At 52.2% G+C, this 19,321-nt stretch overlaps 1 protein-coding gene across 1 annotated transcript in view; it reads left to right on the forward strand.

Annotated features, from left to right (window-relative positions):
- Window positions 1-12,078: 12,078 nt before the first annotated feature.
- FAM178B (family with sequence similarity 178 member B) overlaps window positions 12,079-19,321 on the forward strand; it is a 76,935-nt gene continuing 69,692 nt past the window's right edge. Inside the window, exons 1-2 of the mRNA XM_030921415.1 lie at window positions 12,079-12,153; window positions 14,541-14,625. Coding sequence (XP_030777275.1) covers window positions 12,115-12,153; window positions 14,541-14,625 — 124 coding nt within the window. The 5' untranslated portion in view covers window positions 12,079-12,114. The remainder of the gene's footprint in view (window positions 12,154-14,540; window positions 14,626-19,321) is intronic.

Below are 19,321 nucleotides of genomic sequence, written 5' to 3' on the forward strand. Positions count from 1 at the left end.
CAGGGTCAGAGTCCTCCCGGGTCTGCAGCATCATTCCCGTTTGTTGTGCCATTTCATTCTCAGGACCACCCTGTGACGTGTGTAAGGGCCTTACCTTGGGTCACTTAGCCAGAAAGTGAAACAGGTTCCATGTGCTAGGCTGGTGGGCCGAAGGCGACGCACGCCACACCCAGTGCCAGCTGCTCGTGTTCAGATCCTAAGGGGGCCTCTGGGCTGTTCCGCCCCTGGGTTTGCTGTCTCAAGCAGTGGGCCTGGCTGGGAACCAGGGAATGGGCTGTCTCTTGATGAGAGGAAGAGAGGCAGTGTCTAGAGCTTGTTTTGTTTTATTGTTCCTGTTGTTAAATGTGTGTTATGTTGCTATAAAATCAAGGAGAACACACTTACATGAAGTAAAGAGGAAGTTGCCTTTTCCTCTCCCCTCCCTCTGATTCTGCTACCTGGGGTGACCCTCAATCGTAGTGGGATATGTCGTATGCTGGGAGTGGGCATTGCATGTGTCTGAGCACGTCTGTGTCCATGCGTGTGTGTAGGCTTGTGTGTGCGTGCACCGACACACACACACAGCCTCTGCTGCTGTTTTCACCCATGAACTTACTGGGTTCAGCCACGTTGCCGGTCCTTCTTTATGTAGATTTAGTTCATTCTTGGGAAACATCTTCGCTGCCTCCCTTTTCCCCATCCTCATTTCAGTGGGTCATTAAGTCCTGAAAGTTTTCACCTCTCTCTGATACTGTTGAAACGTATCCCTTCTCCTCGTTCTTTCTCTGTCCATGGGGCCAGCTTTCGTCCACTAAATCAGACTTTCTGTGCCGGGCCAGGCTGGTCCCGGGATCTGCATTGCAGCAGCTGCCTGGGTGGCTCTCAGAGCCCTGGAGCTTGAGGACTGCCAGCCCTGAGGGAGAATCCGGGCTCCTTCATATGGGCTCGAGACCCTCCTGCTACCTCCTGCTTCTGCCCACGCCTGCTTGCCAGCCTTCCTGCCCCTGCCAGGACTCCCTCCCTGACCCTGGCCACACCCAGCACTCCTCTCCTGGGCCCTTAGGGAGCCACCCTGTAGGCCTCTCTGTCCACTCGCCAGAGGGGATTGCCGTGGTTTGTTTATGCCCTTCCTGGGTGGTCCATTCCCGACTCACCTTCCGTACCTGGCATTGTAGATGTGCAGTGAGTGAAGAGTCTGACCTGTTAGAGCCAGTGGGTGGGGTTGGGTCTTCTGGCTCCTGGACTGGTGCCCTGAGCAAGGGATGGGCCTTATTGATGGGAGAGTGAAGGGCTCCTGCGTGCCCAGGTGAGCTCTTCTTCCATCAGCAGGTGGCGCTGTCCCCCTGGTCTGCGTAAGGACTGCAAGGGAGGAAGCCCCTGGCCCCCTCTGTCCTTCCCTGGGCCAATGGCCGTGCCTCAGGCCAAGGTGCACCTGCTGATAGCCGGCCCTCCTGTCCCTTCCCTTGCCAGGATGCTGGTGGAAAAGTACTCAGTGTCCCTGCAGACCATCCCACCGGTCCATCCAGGTGAGACTGTGTTTCTGCCCAGGCGTCACCCCCTGCCATGCATCCTGGACTCCTCACACCTGAAGCCACGCAGCCACCTGGAAGGGCTGTTCCTCAGGTAAGTGTGGGGAGGAGGGGTGAGGGGGTGGCGCAGCCTGTCCAGGAGCCCTCCCTCCTGGAGTCCAGAGATAAGGGCCACCTGAAAGGGGGAAATTTGAAGAGGTGATCAGGCCAATTTGAATGTGTCAGTTTTTAGAGAGCTAGGTGATGTTGTCTACTTACAGTATTTCATTTACTAATTTTGTTGCACATAATTAAAACGTTCCCACATTATAGCAGATAGCCAGTTGTTCATTTCATTTACAGGTTCATGTTACTTTTTTCTCCCCTACGCCCCAGTGTTACAGAACAGCAGACTCACCATGCGTGCCTTGGGGCTGGGTCTCTGTCAGCACTGGCTCCTTCCTGAGCCATCCAGGGCATGTGATGGGCCCTTCCACCTGCTTGTTGGAGGGGCTTCAGTGTGTGATGCTGACAGTAAAAAGCCTGTCCCCAGCCGCAGGCACACACCCTAACAATACAACAGCTGTCTTATTCTTTGTGGGAGTAAATTCATGATCATTATCACATAACCATTGACTATATTGCTTTTTGAGAGAATTTTTAAGATTTACCACAACCATATCCAACATTTGGAATTAGGAGCTAATATATCCAAGAAGAAGAGGAAGGAAAGCCTGCAGGGTTCAGTGCAGCGGCGTCTGCTGGGTGCTCACACAGGCTGGTGCCCTGTGGGGCTGGAGGCCAGGGCCGTGGAGAAGGGCCTGTCCTCGCCTACCCAGTGAGGAACACAGAGGTGGAGCTGCTTCTGTGGTCTCTTCGGCCACCTTAGGACTTGAACGCCAGAGTCTTGCTCTCTTCTCCAGTTTTACAGGGCTTATGTTTATTTCATGAATTCCAAGTCCATCTTATGATACAAGGTTACTTTTAACATTTTCCTATGCTTCCTTTAGAAGTTTTTATCGTGGAAAGTTAACAAGTACATATTAAAGTATAGAGAACCATATAACGTTCCTCCACACTCCCGTCACTCACTTTCAACCAGGATCAACTCAAAGCCAGTCTTGTTTCCTCTCAACCTCTGCCCACAACGCCATTACCTCAGGATTATTATTATTTTTTGAAACGGAGTCTCGCTCTGTTTACCAAGCTGGAGTGCAGTGGCGCGATCTCGCTCACTGCAGCCTCCGCCTCCCGCGTTCAAGTAATTCTCATGCCTCAGCCTCCTGAGTAGCTGAGATTACAGGTGTCTGCCACTACGCCCGTCTAATTTTTGTATTTTCATTAGAGACGGGGTTTCACCATGTTGGTCAGGTTGGTCTTGCAACTCCTGATCTTGTGATCTACCCACCTCAGCCTCCCAAAGTGCTGGGATTACAGGCATGAACCATTGTGCCCGCCCACCTCAGGATTACTTTTTTTTTTTGAGACGGGGTCTCACTTGTCGCCCAGGCTGGAGTGCAGTGGCGCAATCTCGGCTCACTGCAAGCTCTGCCTACCGGGTTCACGCCATTCTCCTGCCTCACCCTCCCGAGTAGCTGGGACTACAGGCACCCGCCACCACGCCCGGCTAATTTTTTGTATTTTTATAGAGACAGGGTTTCACCATGTTAGCCAGGATGGTCTCGATCTCCTGACCTCATGACCCGCCCATCTCGGCCTCCCAAAGTGCTGGGATTACAGGTGTGAGCCACCGCGCCCAGCCCACCTCAGGATTACTTTTAAGCAAATCCTCAGACACAGAAAATTTAATCTACAACTACTTCAGTTTGTGTCTCTAAAACATAAGACTCTATTTTTAGACATAACTTCGATATTACTATCATATCTGAAGAAATAGTAATTTCTTAATAGTGCTAGTATTAGTGCTCAGATTTCAATTTTCTTTTCTTTTTTTTTTTTTTTTTAGTGTTTTGAGATGGAGTCTCACTCTGTCGCTCAGGCTAGAGTACAGTGGCGCCATCTCAGCTCACTGCAACCTCCGCCTCCCTGACTGAGGTGATCCTCCCACCTAAGCCTGCTAAGTGGCTGGGATTACAGGTGTGTGCCACTGCTCTAGGCTAATTTTTGTATTTTTTGTAGAGATGGGAGTCTCGCCATGTTGCCCAGGCTGGTCTCGAACTCCAGGGCTCAAGTGATTCTCCTGCCTCAGCCTCTCAAAGTGCTGGGATTACAGATGTGAACCACTGCACTTGGCCTTCAATTTTCTTAGATTTTTTTTTTTTTTTTTTTTTTTTTTTGAGACGGAGTCTCGCTCAGTCGCCCAGGCTGGAGTGCAGTGGCGTGCTCTCGGCTCACTGCAAGCTCCGCCTCCCGGGTTCATGCCATTCTCCTGCCTCAGCCTCCCAAGTAGGTGGGACTACAGGTGCCCACGCCCAGCTATTTTTTGCATTTTTAGTAGAGACGGGGTTTCACCGTGTTAGCCGGGATGGTCTCAATCTCCTGACCTTGTGATCTGCCCGCCTCAGCCTCCCAACGTGCTGGGATTACAAGTGTGAGCCACCGCGCCTGGAGATATTTTTTATGGATTCTTCAAATCAGAATCTGAACAACGTCCGAACATTGCAATTAGATAAAATGTTAATAATGAAATAATAATTACATTGATGCCCTAATGTATTTAACCATTTTTCTCATTTTTTGAACATAGAAGTTTTTTCCAACTTTATTATAAATAATACGGTGGGGAATATTGGGGAGTATTTGTCTGGAGGTCTAAAATGTGTTCATAGTTGCAGTGTGAGGTCATTGGGTCTGAGTGTAAGAATGTAAGGGTTCACATCACCATGTTGGAAAGGTATTTAATAAAGAGAGATATGGTGAAAAGAAAAGAAGAAAAGAGCTGAAGAAAGGAGAGAGCCAAGGAATGTCTGGGCAGGAACTGAGGTGGACAGCAGAGAAAGGAAGACGTCTTCCTGGGCTGCTTCAGTGTGTGCCGACAGCAGGTTTTCTGTTCTAGAGTGGATGGCAGGCAGGAAGTGTTGGACAGATGAGATGGTGCATGGAGCGGTGACCTGGGATCAGAGCAGGCCTGCCAAGTGGAGCCAGGTGGCTGCCCAGCTTCCCTGGAGTGAGGGCTCAGACCCTCCTCCCTCAGATGTGCTAATGGGGCTCGGTAGAGAGGGTGCTGCCAGCACCTGAGATCTGCAGCCTTAGGAACTGGCTTTGGGCTTTCTGGAGGGAATGCGTGCTGTGTGGCTCTGACTCAGTCCTGGGACCTCTGCCGGGCAGTGGCGAGGCCACTTCCTGGAGGTCACCATTTAGCCCTGGGTCATCTTTCATTTCCTGCTTGTGCCAAGGACTTCAAGGCCAGACTAGTCAGTCGCTCAATAATAACGTTACCATATTCAGCCAGAAACGTGGCCATGGTGGCGGGTGACAAGGGGATCTCTTAAGCAGTCAGCCGGGCACAGCGGCTCACACCTGTAATCCCAGCACTTTGGGAGGATCGCTTGAGCTCAGGCGTTCTAGACCAGGCCTGGCCAACATGGGGAAACCCCATCTCTACCCCAAAAAATGCAAAAAAAAATTAGCCATGGGTGATAGCACGCCTGTGGTCCCAGCTACTCGGCCGGCTGAGGAGGGACAATTGCTTGAGCCTAGGGAGGTTGAGGCTGCAGTGAGCTGTGATCATGCCAGTGCACTCCAGCCTGGGCAACAGAGTGAGACCCTGTCTCAAAAAATAATAATAATAAATAAAAAGCCATCAGTCCAATTCCACACACAAAGTTGCCACTGTGGTCTGTGGCCATGCTGCCCTGAACATGCTGAATGTTCTCTCATCTCAGAGGCTGAGCAGGGCCTGGCCTGGTTAGTACTTGCTGGGAGAAAGTTTATGCTATGTGAGCTGTGAGCTGACAGCTAGGTTTTCGTTTTCCTGGTTATACCACCTGTATATTCCTAATTTTCTACAATGAACGTAGATCATTTTTATCATTAGAAGGGGGGAAGTCAATGCCATTGTTTTAAAAATCAGCTCTTGAAATAGATTCATTTCTCTTTACCTTTCTGTGAAAGGGGGAAGATATCTTCCCTCTGAACAAAGTAGGCAATAGCACAAATTAAGCAGTTTGTTTCAGATTGCATGGGTGGGCTTGGCCTCTGCGTCCCAGCAGCTGTCCTGTTGCATCTATCCAGGTTTATGTGTAAGAACCCTCCTCCCGGGGAGCCTGCCTTGGGAGTGCATGTGGTCCAGATGACCCCCTCATCCATCACCAAGCTAGCTGTGCATCCTGGGGTCAGTCCCTTGCCACCAGAGTCATGTCATTATGACGGAAGCTGATACCAGCTGATTGCAGGAGCTGAACTTTTTTTTCTTCCCTTGACAGTAATTCCAAAGGAAATCCAGTGCTCCCGTCATGGAAAAGTGTCAGGACCAAAGCCCACATCCCACTCACGGTCGGAAGTTGGAAGGGTGGAGTTTGTCTGCCCTGCTCAGTCAGTCATAGGCCCCCCACAGTATTTGCAAGGATATTGGGGTCCCTGTTTGTCCTCTGGTTGCATCTGCCACTATTGGTGCGAGGACCAGCCTGCTTTCCAGAAGCCTGATGCATGAGCCAGGGCGTTCCTCCGTGAATATCCAGCAGGCAAGGGAACAAGGAGGTGGATGAGGCTGAGCTTCTGCCGGAGGCCCGGCAGCCCCACCTCTTGTTTGTCGCCAGCTTCTCTTCCTGGAGGAAGAGGCCAGGGTTGAAGCCCAGGTGCAATAAATCCAGCAGTTCTGAAGTGTGGAGAGGGCTGAGCCTTCCAGCTGGCTGCATCTGCCCCCCAAAATAAAGAGCAAGCGGAGGTAGCAAGCAGGGCCATTACGGGATCCCTGAGTTTCTGCCTGTGGTAATGCTCACTTATTTATTTTTTTTGGAACGAAGTTTTGCTGTTGTTGCCCAGGCTGGAGCGCAATGGTGCAATCTTGGCTTACTGCAACCTCTGCCTCAGGTTCAAGTGATTCTCATGCCTCAGCCTCCTGAGTAGCTGGGATTACAGGCGTGTGCCACCACGCACGGCTAATTTTTTTTCTTTCTTTTTTTTTGAGACAGAGTCTTGCTGTGTCGCCCAGGCTGGAGTGCAGTGGTGTGATCTTGGCTTACTGCAAGCTCCGCCTCCCGGGTTCACGCCATTCTCCTGCCTTAGCCTCCCGAGTAGCTGGGACTACAGGCGCCCACCACCACGCCTGGCTAATTTTTTTTTTTGTATTTTTTAGTAGAGATGGGGTTTCACGGTGTTAGCCAGGATGGTCTCGAACTCCTGAGGTCATGGTCCTTCGGCCTTGGCCTCCCAAAGTGCTGGATTACAGGCGTGAGCCACCGCACCCAGCCTTGCGCTGCTAATTTTTGTGTATTTAGTAGAGATGGGATTTTACCATATTGACCAGGCTGGTCTTGAACTTCTGACCTCAGGTGATCCCCCCCGCCCCCCACCACCTCGGCCTCCCAAAGTGCTGAGATTACAGGCATGAGCCACCATGCCCGGACAACACTTGCTTATTTTTATTTCATTTTTTTCTTGATTTTAGTCAGGCCCATGTTCTGCTGTCCATGCAGGGGTGCAGTAGTACGATTACAGCTCACCGCAGCCTCCAAGTCCTGGCTCAAGAGGTCCTCTTGCCTCAGCCTCCCGAGTAGATGGGATCACAGGTGTGCACTACCGTGCTCGGCTAATTTTTATTTTTTTAGAGACAGGGTCTCACTTTGTTGCCCAGGCTGGTCTCGAACTCCTGGCCTCAAGCTATCCTCCTGCCTGGGCCTTCCAAAGTTCTGAGATTATGGACATGAGCCATTGCATCTGGTCTCTCTTATTTTATTTTATTTTTTTGAGGCGGAGTTTCACTCTTGTTGCCCAGGCTGGAGTGCAATGGCACGATCTCGGCTCACCACGACCTCCACCTCCCAGGTTCAAGCAATTCTTCTGCCTCAGCCTCCCTAGTAGCTGGGATTATAGGCATGTGCCACTATGCCCAGCTAATTTTGTATTTTTAGTAGAGACGGGGTTTCTCCATGTTGGTCAGGCTGGTCTCGAACTCCCGACTTCAGGTGATCCAACCGCCTCGGCCTCCTAAAGTGCTGGGATTACAGGCGTGAGCCACTGTGCCCTGCCCTCTCTTATGTTTAAACAAAGGAAAGAAAGAAAGAAAAAGGTCATAGGTGAAAGCTTTGGTTGCTATTGGTTTCTGTTGTATTTAGGCATTTTATTCAGACTGATTTGAGTAATTTGGCAAAGGCCCAGTAGCTGATACTTATAAATAACTACACTTGCTGTTTATCCTTTGGCCATCACTTGGGATTCTCGAGGCATTTAGAGACCTTGCCCTCTGGGACTGCTGCCCATAAAATAAATGAGGTTGAGGCGGGAAGAATCTTCCCTTGGGCGTGGTGAGGAACAGAAACTCCAAGATGAAGCTGGTCAGAGCTCTGCTCGGAAAGCCCCCGGTGCTGAGCCCAGCTGCCCCCATTTGCTGTCACTCACTGGTTTTGTGGGTTTCCCAGTTGTAGCTGATGTCCTCCCCTTGCTTGCTTCTGCTCCAGTGGGTGGTGAGGGTGGAGGCAGGCACCTGCCCGCTGTCATTGCTGTTGTGACTGGGGATTAGCAGTGTTCTGACTGACTGCTCCCTCCTCCTCTCCAGTCACAGCTGAGGACTCCGATGGGAACCTCCCTTCATGGGATCCTCAGGGCTGACAGCTGGGGGCTTCCCACTCAGCCAGGCTCGTGCGGCATCTGCTGCCGATGGAGGCTCTGTCCCTCCGTCTCTCCCTCCAGGGTCCTCCAGCATTCTCAGGATAACTTCTGACCTCAGCATTGGCTTGGCCGTGGACAGAGGCATCCCCTTGGACCCAGCCTCTGTGTTCTTGATGTGGGGACGTGACTCTGACAATAGCCAATTCCGTCACCCAAGGCGTTTGAGCTTTCACCACACACGCCTCCCACCCCCTTTCCTTTTTCCCTTTTCCTCCAGGCTTCCCAGCCCAGGTGCTGCTGTTGGGACCCTGCTTCCTTCCCCAGAGTCAGGGCGTTGTCTGTACACGGAGGCCCATTCCCTGCCCAGCAGCCAAGCTTGAGGTCACCCTGTGGCACCCTGAAGGACGTGGAAGGGCCTGGCTGAGCCAAGGTGAAGCAGCACTCCCTTCCCGCCGAGCGTGCATTCAGCCTGCAGAAGGGAGTCCTTGCCTCTAACCCTAAACACAGAATTCCTTGAAAGCCAGTCATCCCAGGGCAGAGCAGGCCTATGTCCTTTCTGGCTTTCTCTTGCTCCTGGTCCCGTAGTCAAAATTTTCTCAGCAGCAATGAACTCAGAGGCCAATCAGTCATTTCTCTGGCAGAAGCTGCAAGGCCCACGTAGCAGACGGGAGATGTTGCAACTGTGGGGTCTCTCCCTTGGAGCAGCAGTTAGAAATGTGTTGATCTGAGCCAACAGGGCCTTGTACAATCAATTCTCCCACTAAGAAACTGGCGGGGTGCCCCCTCCAGCAGAATGCCAGAGCCAGCGTCTCCTTAGAGTCCCTGAAGCGCCAGCCTCCTCACCACATGGCCGCTGTCGGGGTTCTGCCAATTTGCAAGGTCCTCCAGACATTGTTTACATGGGTATTGTCTGCGTTCAGGCTGCTGTGCATGTTCTTGAACCACATGCGTTTTGTTGGGGTCAGTCCATGAAAGTCTCCATGTGACTGGGCACGTTGATAGAGTGGAGCATGCCAGCAGTCCTGGGGTGCACACGTGTTTGTATGTACAAACGAAGGTCTATTTCAGGGCGGTAAACTTCACAACCACAGGAACAAAGCTGCTTTCTCCTCTGAACTTAAATGACTTAGAGAAAAAACATGCAATTTGTAAATTGCCTGGACATTCTCAGAGAGACAGCAGCTTGGCTCAGAGGATAATCTTTGTTTTGTAGCATTCTGTTCCTGGCAGATTATAGTATGATGTCCTTTTTAAAGGAGAAGGAGGAGGAGCAGAAGGAGGAGGTTGGGCTGACTGAAAAACTGGAAAACTTTTTATCTAGGGTGGCAATGTTAAGTACTTTCTGAAATGTTCTTTGCATGCATTTGGGCAGTTAAAAAGAAAAACAAACGTGAACTTACGTTTTCATTTCCTGGAATCCATGTTACTTATCTTTGGGATGTGGTCTAGAGAGAGCAAGCAAAGATGGTGGTCACAAAATGCACAGGACATAGGACAATCCTACCCCAAACCCAGGCTCTCTGGGGATGACCGGGAGCTCAGGAACGGGGACAAAGTCCAGCCAACCTCCTATAAAATGACTTCTGAAGCACCTTCTACCAGAGGCCCTACAACCATATGAAACATTGCAACAACTCATTTTGCAGAGACCTGGTATCTTGTAGGTCAAAGTGATCTACCAGGGCAGCGGTCCCCAAGGCAGGGCTCGTCTCCACACCAGCGCTGATTTTGAGAGCTCCTGTTAGGAGAAAGAGGCCCGAGGGGGTAGCATGAATGGGCACACGGTCACGGCCACAGCCACGTGGCTGGTCTGAGCACGGCTCCATCCCTGGAATCTGGGACACTTGCGGCTCACATGGTTTCTGAAGAATCCTCTATGGAACTCTTGTTTGGTATTTCCTTCCCAGAATGTCTTCATCCCAGGCCCCTTTCTGTTATTTTCCTGTCTTCTCAGGTGTCCTCTTTGTGTCTGAAAAACATAAGGCAGAGCAGAAACACCCTGTGTAACCAGATCTTGAGACGCTGGCCCCGTAGGGGTAATCCTGTCCGCCCCTTGCAGCTGGAGGAACCTGAGGCTAAGACACCCACTACTGGCCTCATCACCTTTCCATACCCCTGGCAAATATCCCACCTTCCCCTGTGGCCAAATGGAAAGGGCAGACTGCACTGTCCTACCATGTTTTTTTTGTTTGTTTGAGACGGAGTTTTGCCCTGTTGTCCAGGCTGGAGTGCAGTGGCTCGATCTCAGCTCACTGCAACCTCTGCCTCCCAGGTTCAAGCAATTTTCCTGCCTCAGCTTCCCGAGTAGCTGGGATTACAGGTGCATGCCACCATGCTTGGCTAATTTTTGTATTTTTAGTAGGAGACAGGGTTTCACCATATTGGCCAGGCTCGTCTTGAACTCCTGACCTCATGATCCACCCGCCTTTGCCTCCCAAAGTGCTGGGATTACAGGCGTGAGCCACTGCATCCAGCTACCTGCCGTGTGTTTTAAATGCTGTGAGGTGTGTTCATGCAACATGCAAGAAGAGCAGGTGATTCTGATGCTTGCCTGGGTTCTTTTCCTTCTGACAGATCCGTACATTGAGGTCTCGAAAAGCACATTTGTCTCCAGTGTTACAGATATGCTTCCCAACAGCCAGTGAAGCTGGGTAGTGACAGCCTCCCGCGGTGTCACCGGGACAAGTGTGCTGGCACAGAGGCCTCCCCTAACCTCAGTCCTCTGCCCCCAGCTCCCCGCCGGCCCAACAGCTCTCCTTCCTGCACAGCGGCCTCCTGAGCACCCTCTACCTGCATGTGCCTGACTGCCCAGTGCCCCTGCTCCAGTGGCTGTTCCAGGTGAGGACCGCAGGCCTGCCACTAGGTGGCGGGAGCGCTGCAGTCTGGTGGCCTGGCAGGCCCACAGGCCGAGGGGTGGGCATTTCACCTCTTCTTGCCTTAGGTGCTGCTTGGCTGGGCTCAGGCTGGGAGGAGGGAGGAGAGCTGATTGGGCACCAATCCCCACCATAGTACTAAGAATGCCAAGGTCAGGGAGGTTCAGGGGGTTCGCCTGTGGTCTCCCAGAGTGGCGAGAGCACTGGGAGCCTCTGCTTCCCTCGAAGGTGTGTGTCTCTGGGTGCTGCCTGTGCCCTCAACGTGGCTTTCCTGAGGGACCTGGTGTACCTAGTGGACTTACTGTCTAACCTCTCAATGAATCGGTCCAAGTCCCTCACCAAGTGCTTCCTATGCGACAAAGCTAATTTCTTCACCAACGGTCATAGGTCCCTTATCCCATAAGCAGCGGGAGGGCCGCTCAGGGCCCACGGCAGTCCTGCAGCGCCTGAAGGGTGGGCCCTTATGGATTTGGAGCCGAGGGTGCTTGGGTGTTTGAGCGTGTGCTTCCCGTGTACAGTTGTAGGTTGGCTGGGAAAGCCTGGAACAGCTGCCCTGGCTGTCCCATTTTTTCTCTCCTGGTTGCTGCTAGAACGTTGTGCCATAGGGGACATAGGGGAATGTACATTTTGCCCAGGGCTTGACACCTTTGCACAGAGACAGGCAGTGAGAAGCCAGCAGGGATAACCCAGGAGCCAGCCACTGTGATCTGAATACCAGGCACGAGGATGCCGTCCTGGCTTTGGCCCCACCCGGAATCATCCCTGTCTGGGGACAGGCGGGTCACAAGTTCCAGCTGGTCCCATTCCTGCCAGTTGGAGCCTGGACCCCAGCTGTAAATCAGAGCCATCATGTGGGGTGGATTATTCCAGGAATGGCTCGGCCTCGGCAGGCTGGCTGCCGTCCAGAGAGAGCCCTCCAGCTCTCCCTCCCTCGTGCTCTGGGTCCTTCACTTCGCTCTTTCCTACCCCGGAGGAGGACGACATGCAGCTTCTGGGGCCCTGCTGTGTAGCTGCTAACCTTGCCAATGCCCAGTCCCCCACCCAAGGCCCAGAAGGAGCAGTGGGTGAGTAACGGGGAACAGTGGGGCCATTATTCCCCATGCTGGCCGCTGCAGCCCCTGCTCCTTGCACAGCGTATGACGGAACACACAATCGAGCATTGGGAGCCACAAAGGACCCATCTGAGATGGCGCCCACAGAGGGGCCCTGCGTGACCCTGACACGGCGTGGAGTGCCTTCCCGGGGGTGTGTCGGTTGCCTCCCGGTTCAGAGACCCCCATCCTGGGAGGCACAGGCGAGCCCTCCCCTGTTTCTTTCCCCGTCTCCATCATGCTCGGAGGGGGCTGGAGGGGAGAGGAATTCAGGACCCAGCCCTGAGGTCAGACAGACAGACAGACTTGGTGTGAGTTCTGGCCCTGCCACCTACTCCTGTGTTGCCATGGGTGGGTTTCTTAGCATCAGCTCTGTGCCTCAGAGCCAGGCCTGATGGGCCCATGTGGAGGGAAGTAGGACATCCCATGAGCTGCCTTGTCCTTGTGCCCCTGCAGAGCTCTGCTCTGGGCCTGGGTGTCCTGCAAGGCACACTGTTAGTGCAGAGTTCCAGTTCACATTTTGCAAGAAGGAGAAACAAAATCTCTCACCCCCCATGGCTGAATCCAGATCCATGAAAGGGGTGTACTGGCTTTGGGGGGCCTTCTGGGCAGTGTCCTCAGGGGACTTAGAACCTCGAGCAGTTCCTGGGGGCTGTGGTGTGGGAGGCAGAAAACCCATGGGGGCTCCTTCTGCAGGTGCGAGGGTGGTTCCTGAGGTCCCGGGGTGGGGGTGTGCTGGGCCCCAGGAGGAGCTGGACCCAGGGATGGGGAAGGGTTGGCATCCCAGGACTGGCCTCTGCTGCTATCTCCCCACAGGCTCCATGGCCAAGTAAGGCCAGACCCTGTTCCCAAATCTGGTTCCTCAGGAAGGAGAATCTGGTTAGGCTAAGAGGGGTTAAGTGGTCCCCTTGTCTAATCAAAGGCAGCTAGGGAAGTGGGGTCCCAGGGCTGCAGGGGCCACGCCTGTACCTGGGGTCCCTACTGAGCCAGGGTGGGGTGGGGTGAGGTAGGCAGACTGCTCCGACCCTGCTCCTTCGATGTTCTTGGAAAGGACAGCCTGAGTTCTCTCAGGGACTCGGTCCCGTGCACTCCTCCCACGGGCTTTAATAGGGTGTGCATGGGCACTGGCTGAACTGTGCCCTCATGTGGGCCAGCCTTGCCGGGAGAGAGGAGGACATCAGCAGGAGGTGTACACCCTCAATGAACGTATGTTCTTATTAGGAGAGACTCAAGCACTCAGCCAAGATAATGTAAGAGGTTATGGCAGGAGGAGAAAGGCAGAGTTCTAGATGCCAAGCAGAGGGTGTCCACACAGGCTTACTGGGGGGCGTGCTTGGGAACCACACCTGTGAGGGGGAGAGCGTTAGGCCCTAGGCAGTCCCGCTGAGCTCTGGAGCCCGGTGATGCTTTAGAGTTGACCCAGTTGGGGCGAGGTCTCCAGCCTTGGCCAGTTATCAGACGCAGACACTGTGACCCCGGACTAGGTGCTCCCTCCACGGTCAAGGCTCAGAGAGGGCCCTGGGCTCAGGGCCCTGGCAGCAACAGTGCCCAGCCCCCAGGGGAACAAGAGCCTCAGTCCTGAAAGGAGATGTGCCCACAGTGCCCACAAGGCAGACTTTCCTGGGTACTGGGGAGGAACAATGTCGTGCACAGCGTAGCGGCCATGGTCAGGAGCTTGCTGAGTGCCCCTAGACCAGATGGCATCTGTGGGCTGCTGCTGTCCCATTGCTCATTCCCTTGCCAGCCTCTCTGCATGTTCCCAAACCCCAGCTTCTGACCATCAGGCTCCAGGAACATTCAGATAAGGATCCCAGAAATGACCACCCCACCCTTGTTTGAGGACCTGTGTTTGGTACCTTGGAAGGACCTTCCAAGCTGGTGGTCTCAGATGACAGTGAGTTAAGGCGCTGACCTGGAAATGATTCATGGATCTCAGAAAGGGCCCACCTGTGATTGTCCTGCCACCTGTGATCAGTGCAGGCTTTCTGTCCCTTACACTGGGCCCTGCCCTGGAGGGCCATGGCTGTGACCACAGGGAGCGAGGGGCAAGGGGACCAAGACCCCCATGCCGGGAGGTGGACGGAGTAGGAGGTTTCAAGTGACGCAGACCTGGGGGTCCGGGCCTGGGTGCTGGCTTTGCTGCTCACGGGCTGTGTGACTCTGGGGAAGTTGACCTCTTTGAGCCTGGTTTTCCATCTTTCAATTGGCGACAGTGACAGTGCCCTTCAACTACACGGACTTATGAGCATTACATGGGATTTATTTAATGTGAAGTCGTAGAAGTTGCTACTATTGCTTTTTAGGAATGACCCAGCTAACCAGTTTTTTTGTTTTTGTTTTTTGTTTTTTTTTCCACCTAGCTGCTGACTTGGCCTCCAGAAACGTCTTTGGGAGCCTTTGATCTTCTGTGGGATCTCAGTGTGGATGGAATCTTCCTTCAGTCCGGTCAGTACTGCGATGCAGGGTGGAGACTGGCGCGCTGAGCTCCCAAGTCTGTGATGCGTGACTCTTAGTGCCTGGAGCCCAGCTGTAGGGGAGATGCTGGTGGGACATTGCATCACCAGGGTGTGGCGGCATCTAGGACCATCTTTGGCTCAGGCTCCAGCATTAGTAAAAAGCTGAACGAACAGGCTCCTCGGCACCTTGAACTGGCCTCAGATCTCAGTCCCTGTGGCCACGGCCAGGCTGACCTCACTGCTCTTGGGATCCCAGAGCAGTCCAGGACAGTGGGTTCAGACTGAGACAGTCTCTGGGTCTGAGGGGACAGCTTGCTCCCAAGTCCTTCCTGAAAGCGCTGGTTAGCTTGGGAGGGTTCCAGGAACATCCGCATCAAATCAAGGTGCTCCTTGGGTTGGAGGCACCGAAGGGAAGAGTCTGAACCTGTCCCCCTCGCTGACAGCCTTCCTTGGCTGATAGGACATCCACAGTGCCCCTGAGTTTGGTCTGGGTGGAAATGAGAGCCTCAAGCTGGTGCCTTGGTTGTGGCATTTAGCAGGTGTATTTAATTCCTCCTTATAATGCTTTCGGATGTTCAGAGTTCCACAGAAAGAATTAATTTGCCTCCTAGTGGCTGCGTCCTCCCTAGACTGTCATCATCTGGTACCTGAACCTAGACACTTTGGCACCAAAAAATATGTAACCAGTTGAAAGCTGCTTAGGCAGACAATGAGAGGGACTCCCGGGTGGTCAGACCCAGCCTCTGCCCCAGCTGTAGGCCGCTCTCCCCAGAGCAAGAAAGCACATGGCCCTGAGGGCTAAGGCTATAGACCCAGGATGTACCATGAACCCCCAACCCTTCGAGTTTCTGCTTTTGTGCCTCTTCTGCTTCAGGAGTTGGCTGAGCTGGGACCATCTGTCAAATTAGAGCATTCCAGACTCCTCCGCCCCTGCCCTCCATGGAGCCCTCTAACCGAGGTCTTCTGAATAGCACCAGTCTCGGCACCGTCTCCCTTTTCGTAACCTCTGCCCCCGTAGCCCCCGATGCCCTTTGGAGCCCCAGAGGCCGCCTCTGCGGCATGCCTGCCCTTTAGGGGAACAGAGGCCTCCCTTGTCCTGCTCCCTTGCAGTGGTATGTGTCTCCTCCTCTGAGGCTGAGGGGACGTCCCACTCTCCTTTGCTTCTTGCCACGTTGTCTCTGTTGCGCTCCCAATAAGAGGGGTCAGAAACAAGCTCTTGAGCCCCCTGTCAGCTCAGCTCTGGCTCTTCCAACTCCAGGGGATCTCCCGTGGACACTACCTGAGAGTCCAGCCTGGGATTCTGTTTCCCTGCCCAGGGGACCAGGGACTGGCCTAGAGAATTCCATGCCTGGGATCAGGATCTCAACTGGTGTGGGGAAAGTGAGAGGCCCGGTCCATTAGAGAACTGAAGGCAGGGAATCGAGCAGATGGTTGCATACCCAGGTTCTTAGCATGTCATTCGCAATAGCTGAGAGGCAGAAGCAATCCAAGTGTCCATCCGTGAATGGTTAAACAAAATGTGGTACATGCATACAGTGGAATATTATTTCGCCTTAAAAAGGAAGGAAATTCTTTGAATGTCCATAATGTATTATTTTAAAAAAAGAGAAGGAAATTCTGACACATGCTACAAGATGGATGAACGCTGAAAACATTATGCTGAGTGAAATAACATACAAAAGAACAAACATGTATATGAGGTACCCAGGGTAGTCAAATTCATAAGAGACAGAAAGTGGAATGGTGATTACCGGGGGCTAGGGGAAGGAGAGAGTGGGAAGTTACTGTTTAATGGGTACAGAGTTTCAGTTTTGCTAGAAAAAAGAATTCTGGAGATGGATGATGGTGGTGATTGTACCATAGTGTGAATGTACTTGCTACCACTGAACTGTGCACTTAGAAATGGTTAAGATGGTAAATTTTATGTTATGTGTATTTTACCACAACTTAAAAAGAAAAGCTAGGTCAAGAGCAAAAGGGCCAGGTGCCCAGAGAGAATCTGCCAGAAGTCAGGACTAAAGATCAACTGCCATTTCAGGAAGCATTTTGTAAGGTTAAATCACATCCAGGATTGATGCAAAAGGAAGTCATGCTCCTCAGGGTTTCACTAATAGCCTGGGGCTCTTGAGTGTCTGAGAGGATGGCAGGCCTCTGGGGCACAGAGCTCAAGGTAGACTGGGGCTGTCTCCCTTACCCCATATCTGTGATTCGTATGTGCGCGCGCACGTGCGTTTGTGTTCAAGTCGCTTCTCATACGTAAGCAGGAGATTTGTTCGTGTGTAAACTTCCATCCTTTCCTGGAGCTTGTGGTGACCAGAAGTTCTTCCCAGACTGTCTTAGGGAGAGTCTTCCGCAATTGCCTTTTTCCCCACCTGCTGAGTAAGGGAAGAGCTGAGGGGACCAGGACTTAAGAGTATTGACTGTTATGGGTGTGCTCCAATGACTGAGGCTGAGGGCCCGAGTGGCCCAGGGCGCTCGTGTGTTGGGGTGGGGGTGACGGGGAATTTGTATTCCTGGATAGGGAAGCAACACATGTACATGTCAGCTGTGCAGAGAGCTTGGTGCACTGAGAGAAGGGATGCTCTGGCACATTGCCGTGCCTCATTGCAGTGAGTGTTCATTCATTTATTCAGTGAAGACACATTGAGCGCCTCCTTCCTCAAGTACTTCGCTAGAGGGCAGAGAGAGGAGCAGGGATGAATAACGCATGGGCCTCTTCTTAGGAGGCTGAGAGGTGGGAGGGGATTAAATGAGCAGTGACCATCAGAGACAGAAAAGAGGCAATGGAAAGAGGAATTACTTGTAGGCAGGTGGGTTTGGGATGTGGGGAGGCAGGAACCAGGAAGTTCTTAGTAGAAGATGAGACAGTTGAGCCATCTGTGCCAGAAAGCAGGGATTGCAAACTCAGTTGCCTGTGGGGACTGAGTGAGCAAAGTCTGAGAGCTCCTGTCCTGGTGTGAAAGGACTGTCTGCATCAGGTTTGGTGCAGGTAAACGCAGGTGTGGTATTCCCAAACCTTCATTTTCAAGAGAAGCCACATTTTAGTTAGGTTGTAGTTTGACTATTTGATAACAAACACCAAGAGCAGTTTATTACCTCACATGACAAGGAATTCAGAGGCAGGTGATTCGGTGACACGTTCAGTAGATGTGCAGTCTCAGGACTCTGGATTCTGCGTATGCCTTCTCGCTACCTCCTCTCCGGGTTGCAGAATGGCTGCCATAGCTCCCAACACCATTGTGTTCTCAGGAGACAAGAGTGTTGAGGGCAGCAAAGGAAAGGATGGGACATACGAGGTCGCTGCTTCTCATACTTTCCTCTCTTTATCAGAACAGTTTTTCCATTCTGTTTCATTAGAACTGGGCCACGGACTTTAGCGGTCACTTGCCATGTTGTTTGTCCTTTGAACATCACGGCTGCATCTGAAGAATTTCCAGCCTCATGAATCCTGTCCCTTTAGGGTGGAATGCTTGAGATTTACTCTTCCAGTCTTTTTTTTTTTTTTTTTTTTTTTTTTGAGACGCTCTGTTGCCCAGGCTGGAGTGCAGTGGCGCAATCTCGGCTCACTGCAACCTCTGCCTCCAGAGTTCAAGCGATTCTCTTGCCTCAGCCTCCTGAGTAGCTGGGACTACAGGCGCGTGCCACCACGCCTGGCTAATTTTTGTATTCTTAGTAGAGATGAGGTTTCACCATATTGGCCAGGATGGTCTCGATCTTCTGACCTCGTGATCCACCAGCCCTGGCCTCCCAAAGTGCTGGAATTACAGGTGTGAGCCACTGCGCCCAGCCTAGGTTTATTTTTCTAGTGTCTTTTAAGATACCTGTATTTTTAGTTTTCAAATTTCCATTTAGTCCTTTTTTTTTTTTTTGAGACAGGATATTGCTCTGTCATTCAGGCTGGAGTGCAGTGGCACAATCATGGCTCACTGCAGCCTTAACTTCCTAGGCTGAAATGATCCTCCCACCTCAGCCTCCCAAGTGTCTGGGACTATAGGTGCACACCACCATGCCCAGCCAATTTATTTTTATTTTTTATAGCGACGGGGTCTCCCTATGTTGCCCAATTGCCCAGGCTGCTCTCAAACTCCTGGGTTCCAGGAATTCTCCCACCTTGGCCTCCCAAAGTGCTGGGATTACAGGTGTGAGCCACCACACCTGGCCCTTTCTTTTCATAGTTTCTGTTTCTCTCCTGGCGTTTCCTATTTGTTTATTGAGTATGAGCAAACCTTCTTTTAACACCTTGGATGTAGCCATAATAGCTGCTGTGAAAATCCTTGTCTAATTCTAACATCTGGGTCATCTAAGTCATTACATGGAATGTTGCGTATGAAAGTGAATGCTTGTTTAGAATAAGTAGAGAAATCATCCCAAATACTTAGGCCTTGGGAGGTTCAAGTCCCTTTCCGCTGAGCTCTGTAGGATTTTTTCTTATAGCAATGCTTGTTCATTGCAATCTGACTTCACTTCCCATCCTGGAGCACTCACGGAGGCACATGCCAGTGAGGGACCCCGGAACCTAAGCTTAATTATCTTGATGGTTAACTGGCTTCTGGCATATAATAAACCTGTTTTCTGCTAAAGTAGCAAGCTCCTGTTTCTGTTGCCTGCGACTCAGAGCTCTGACTGCTCAAATAACCACCTTTAGGCCAGTCTCAGCAAAGGTGAGTGGAATGCCATTTTTCTTC

The sequence above is a fragment of the Rhinopithecus roxellana genome, chromosome 17, assembly GCF_007565055.1.
Source record: "Rhinopithecus roxellana isolate Shanxi Qingling chromosome 17, ASM756505v1, whole genome shotgun sequence".
Classification (NCBI taxonomy): Eukaryota; Metazoa; Chordata; class Mammalia; order Primates; family Cercopithecidae; genus Rhinopithecus; species Rhinopithecus roxellana.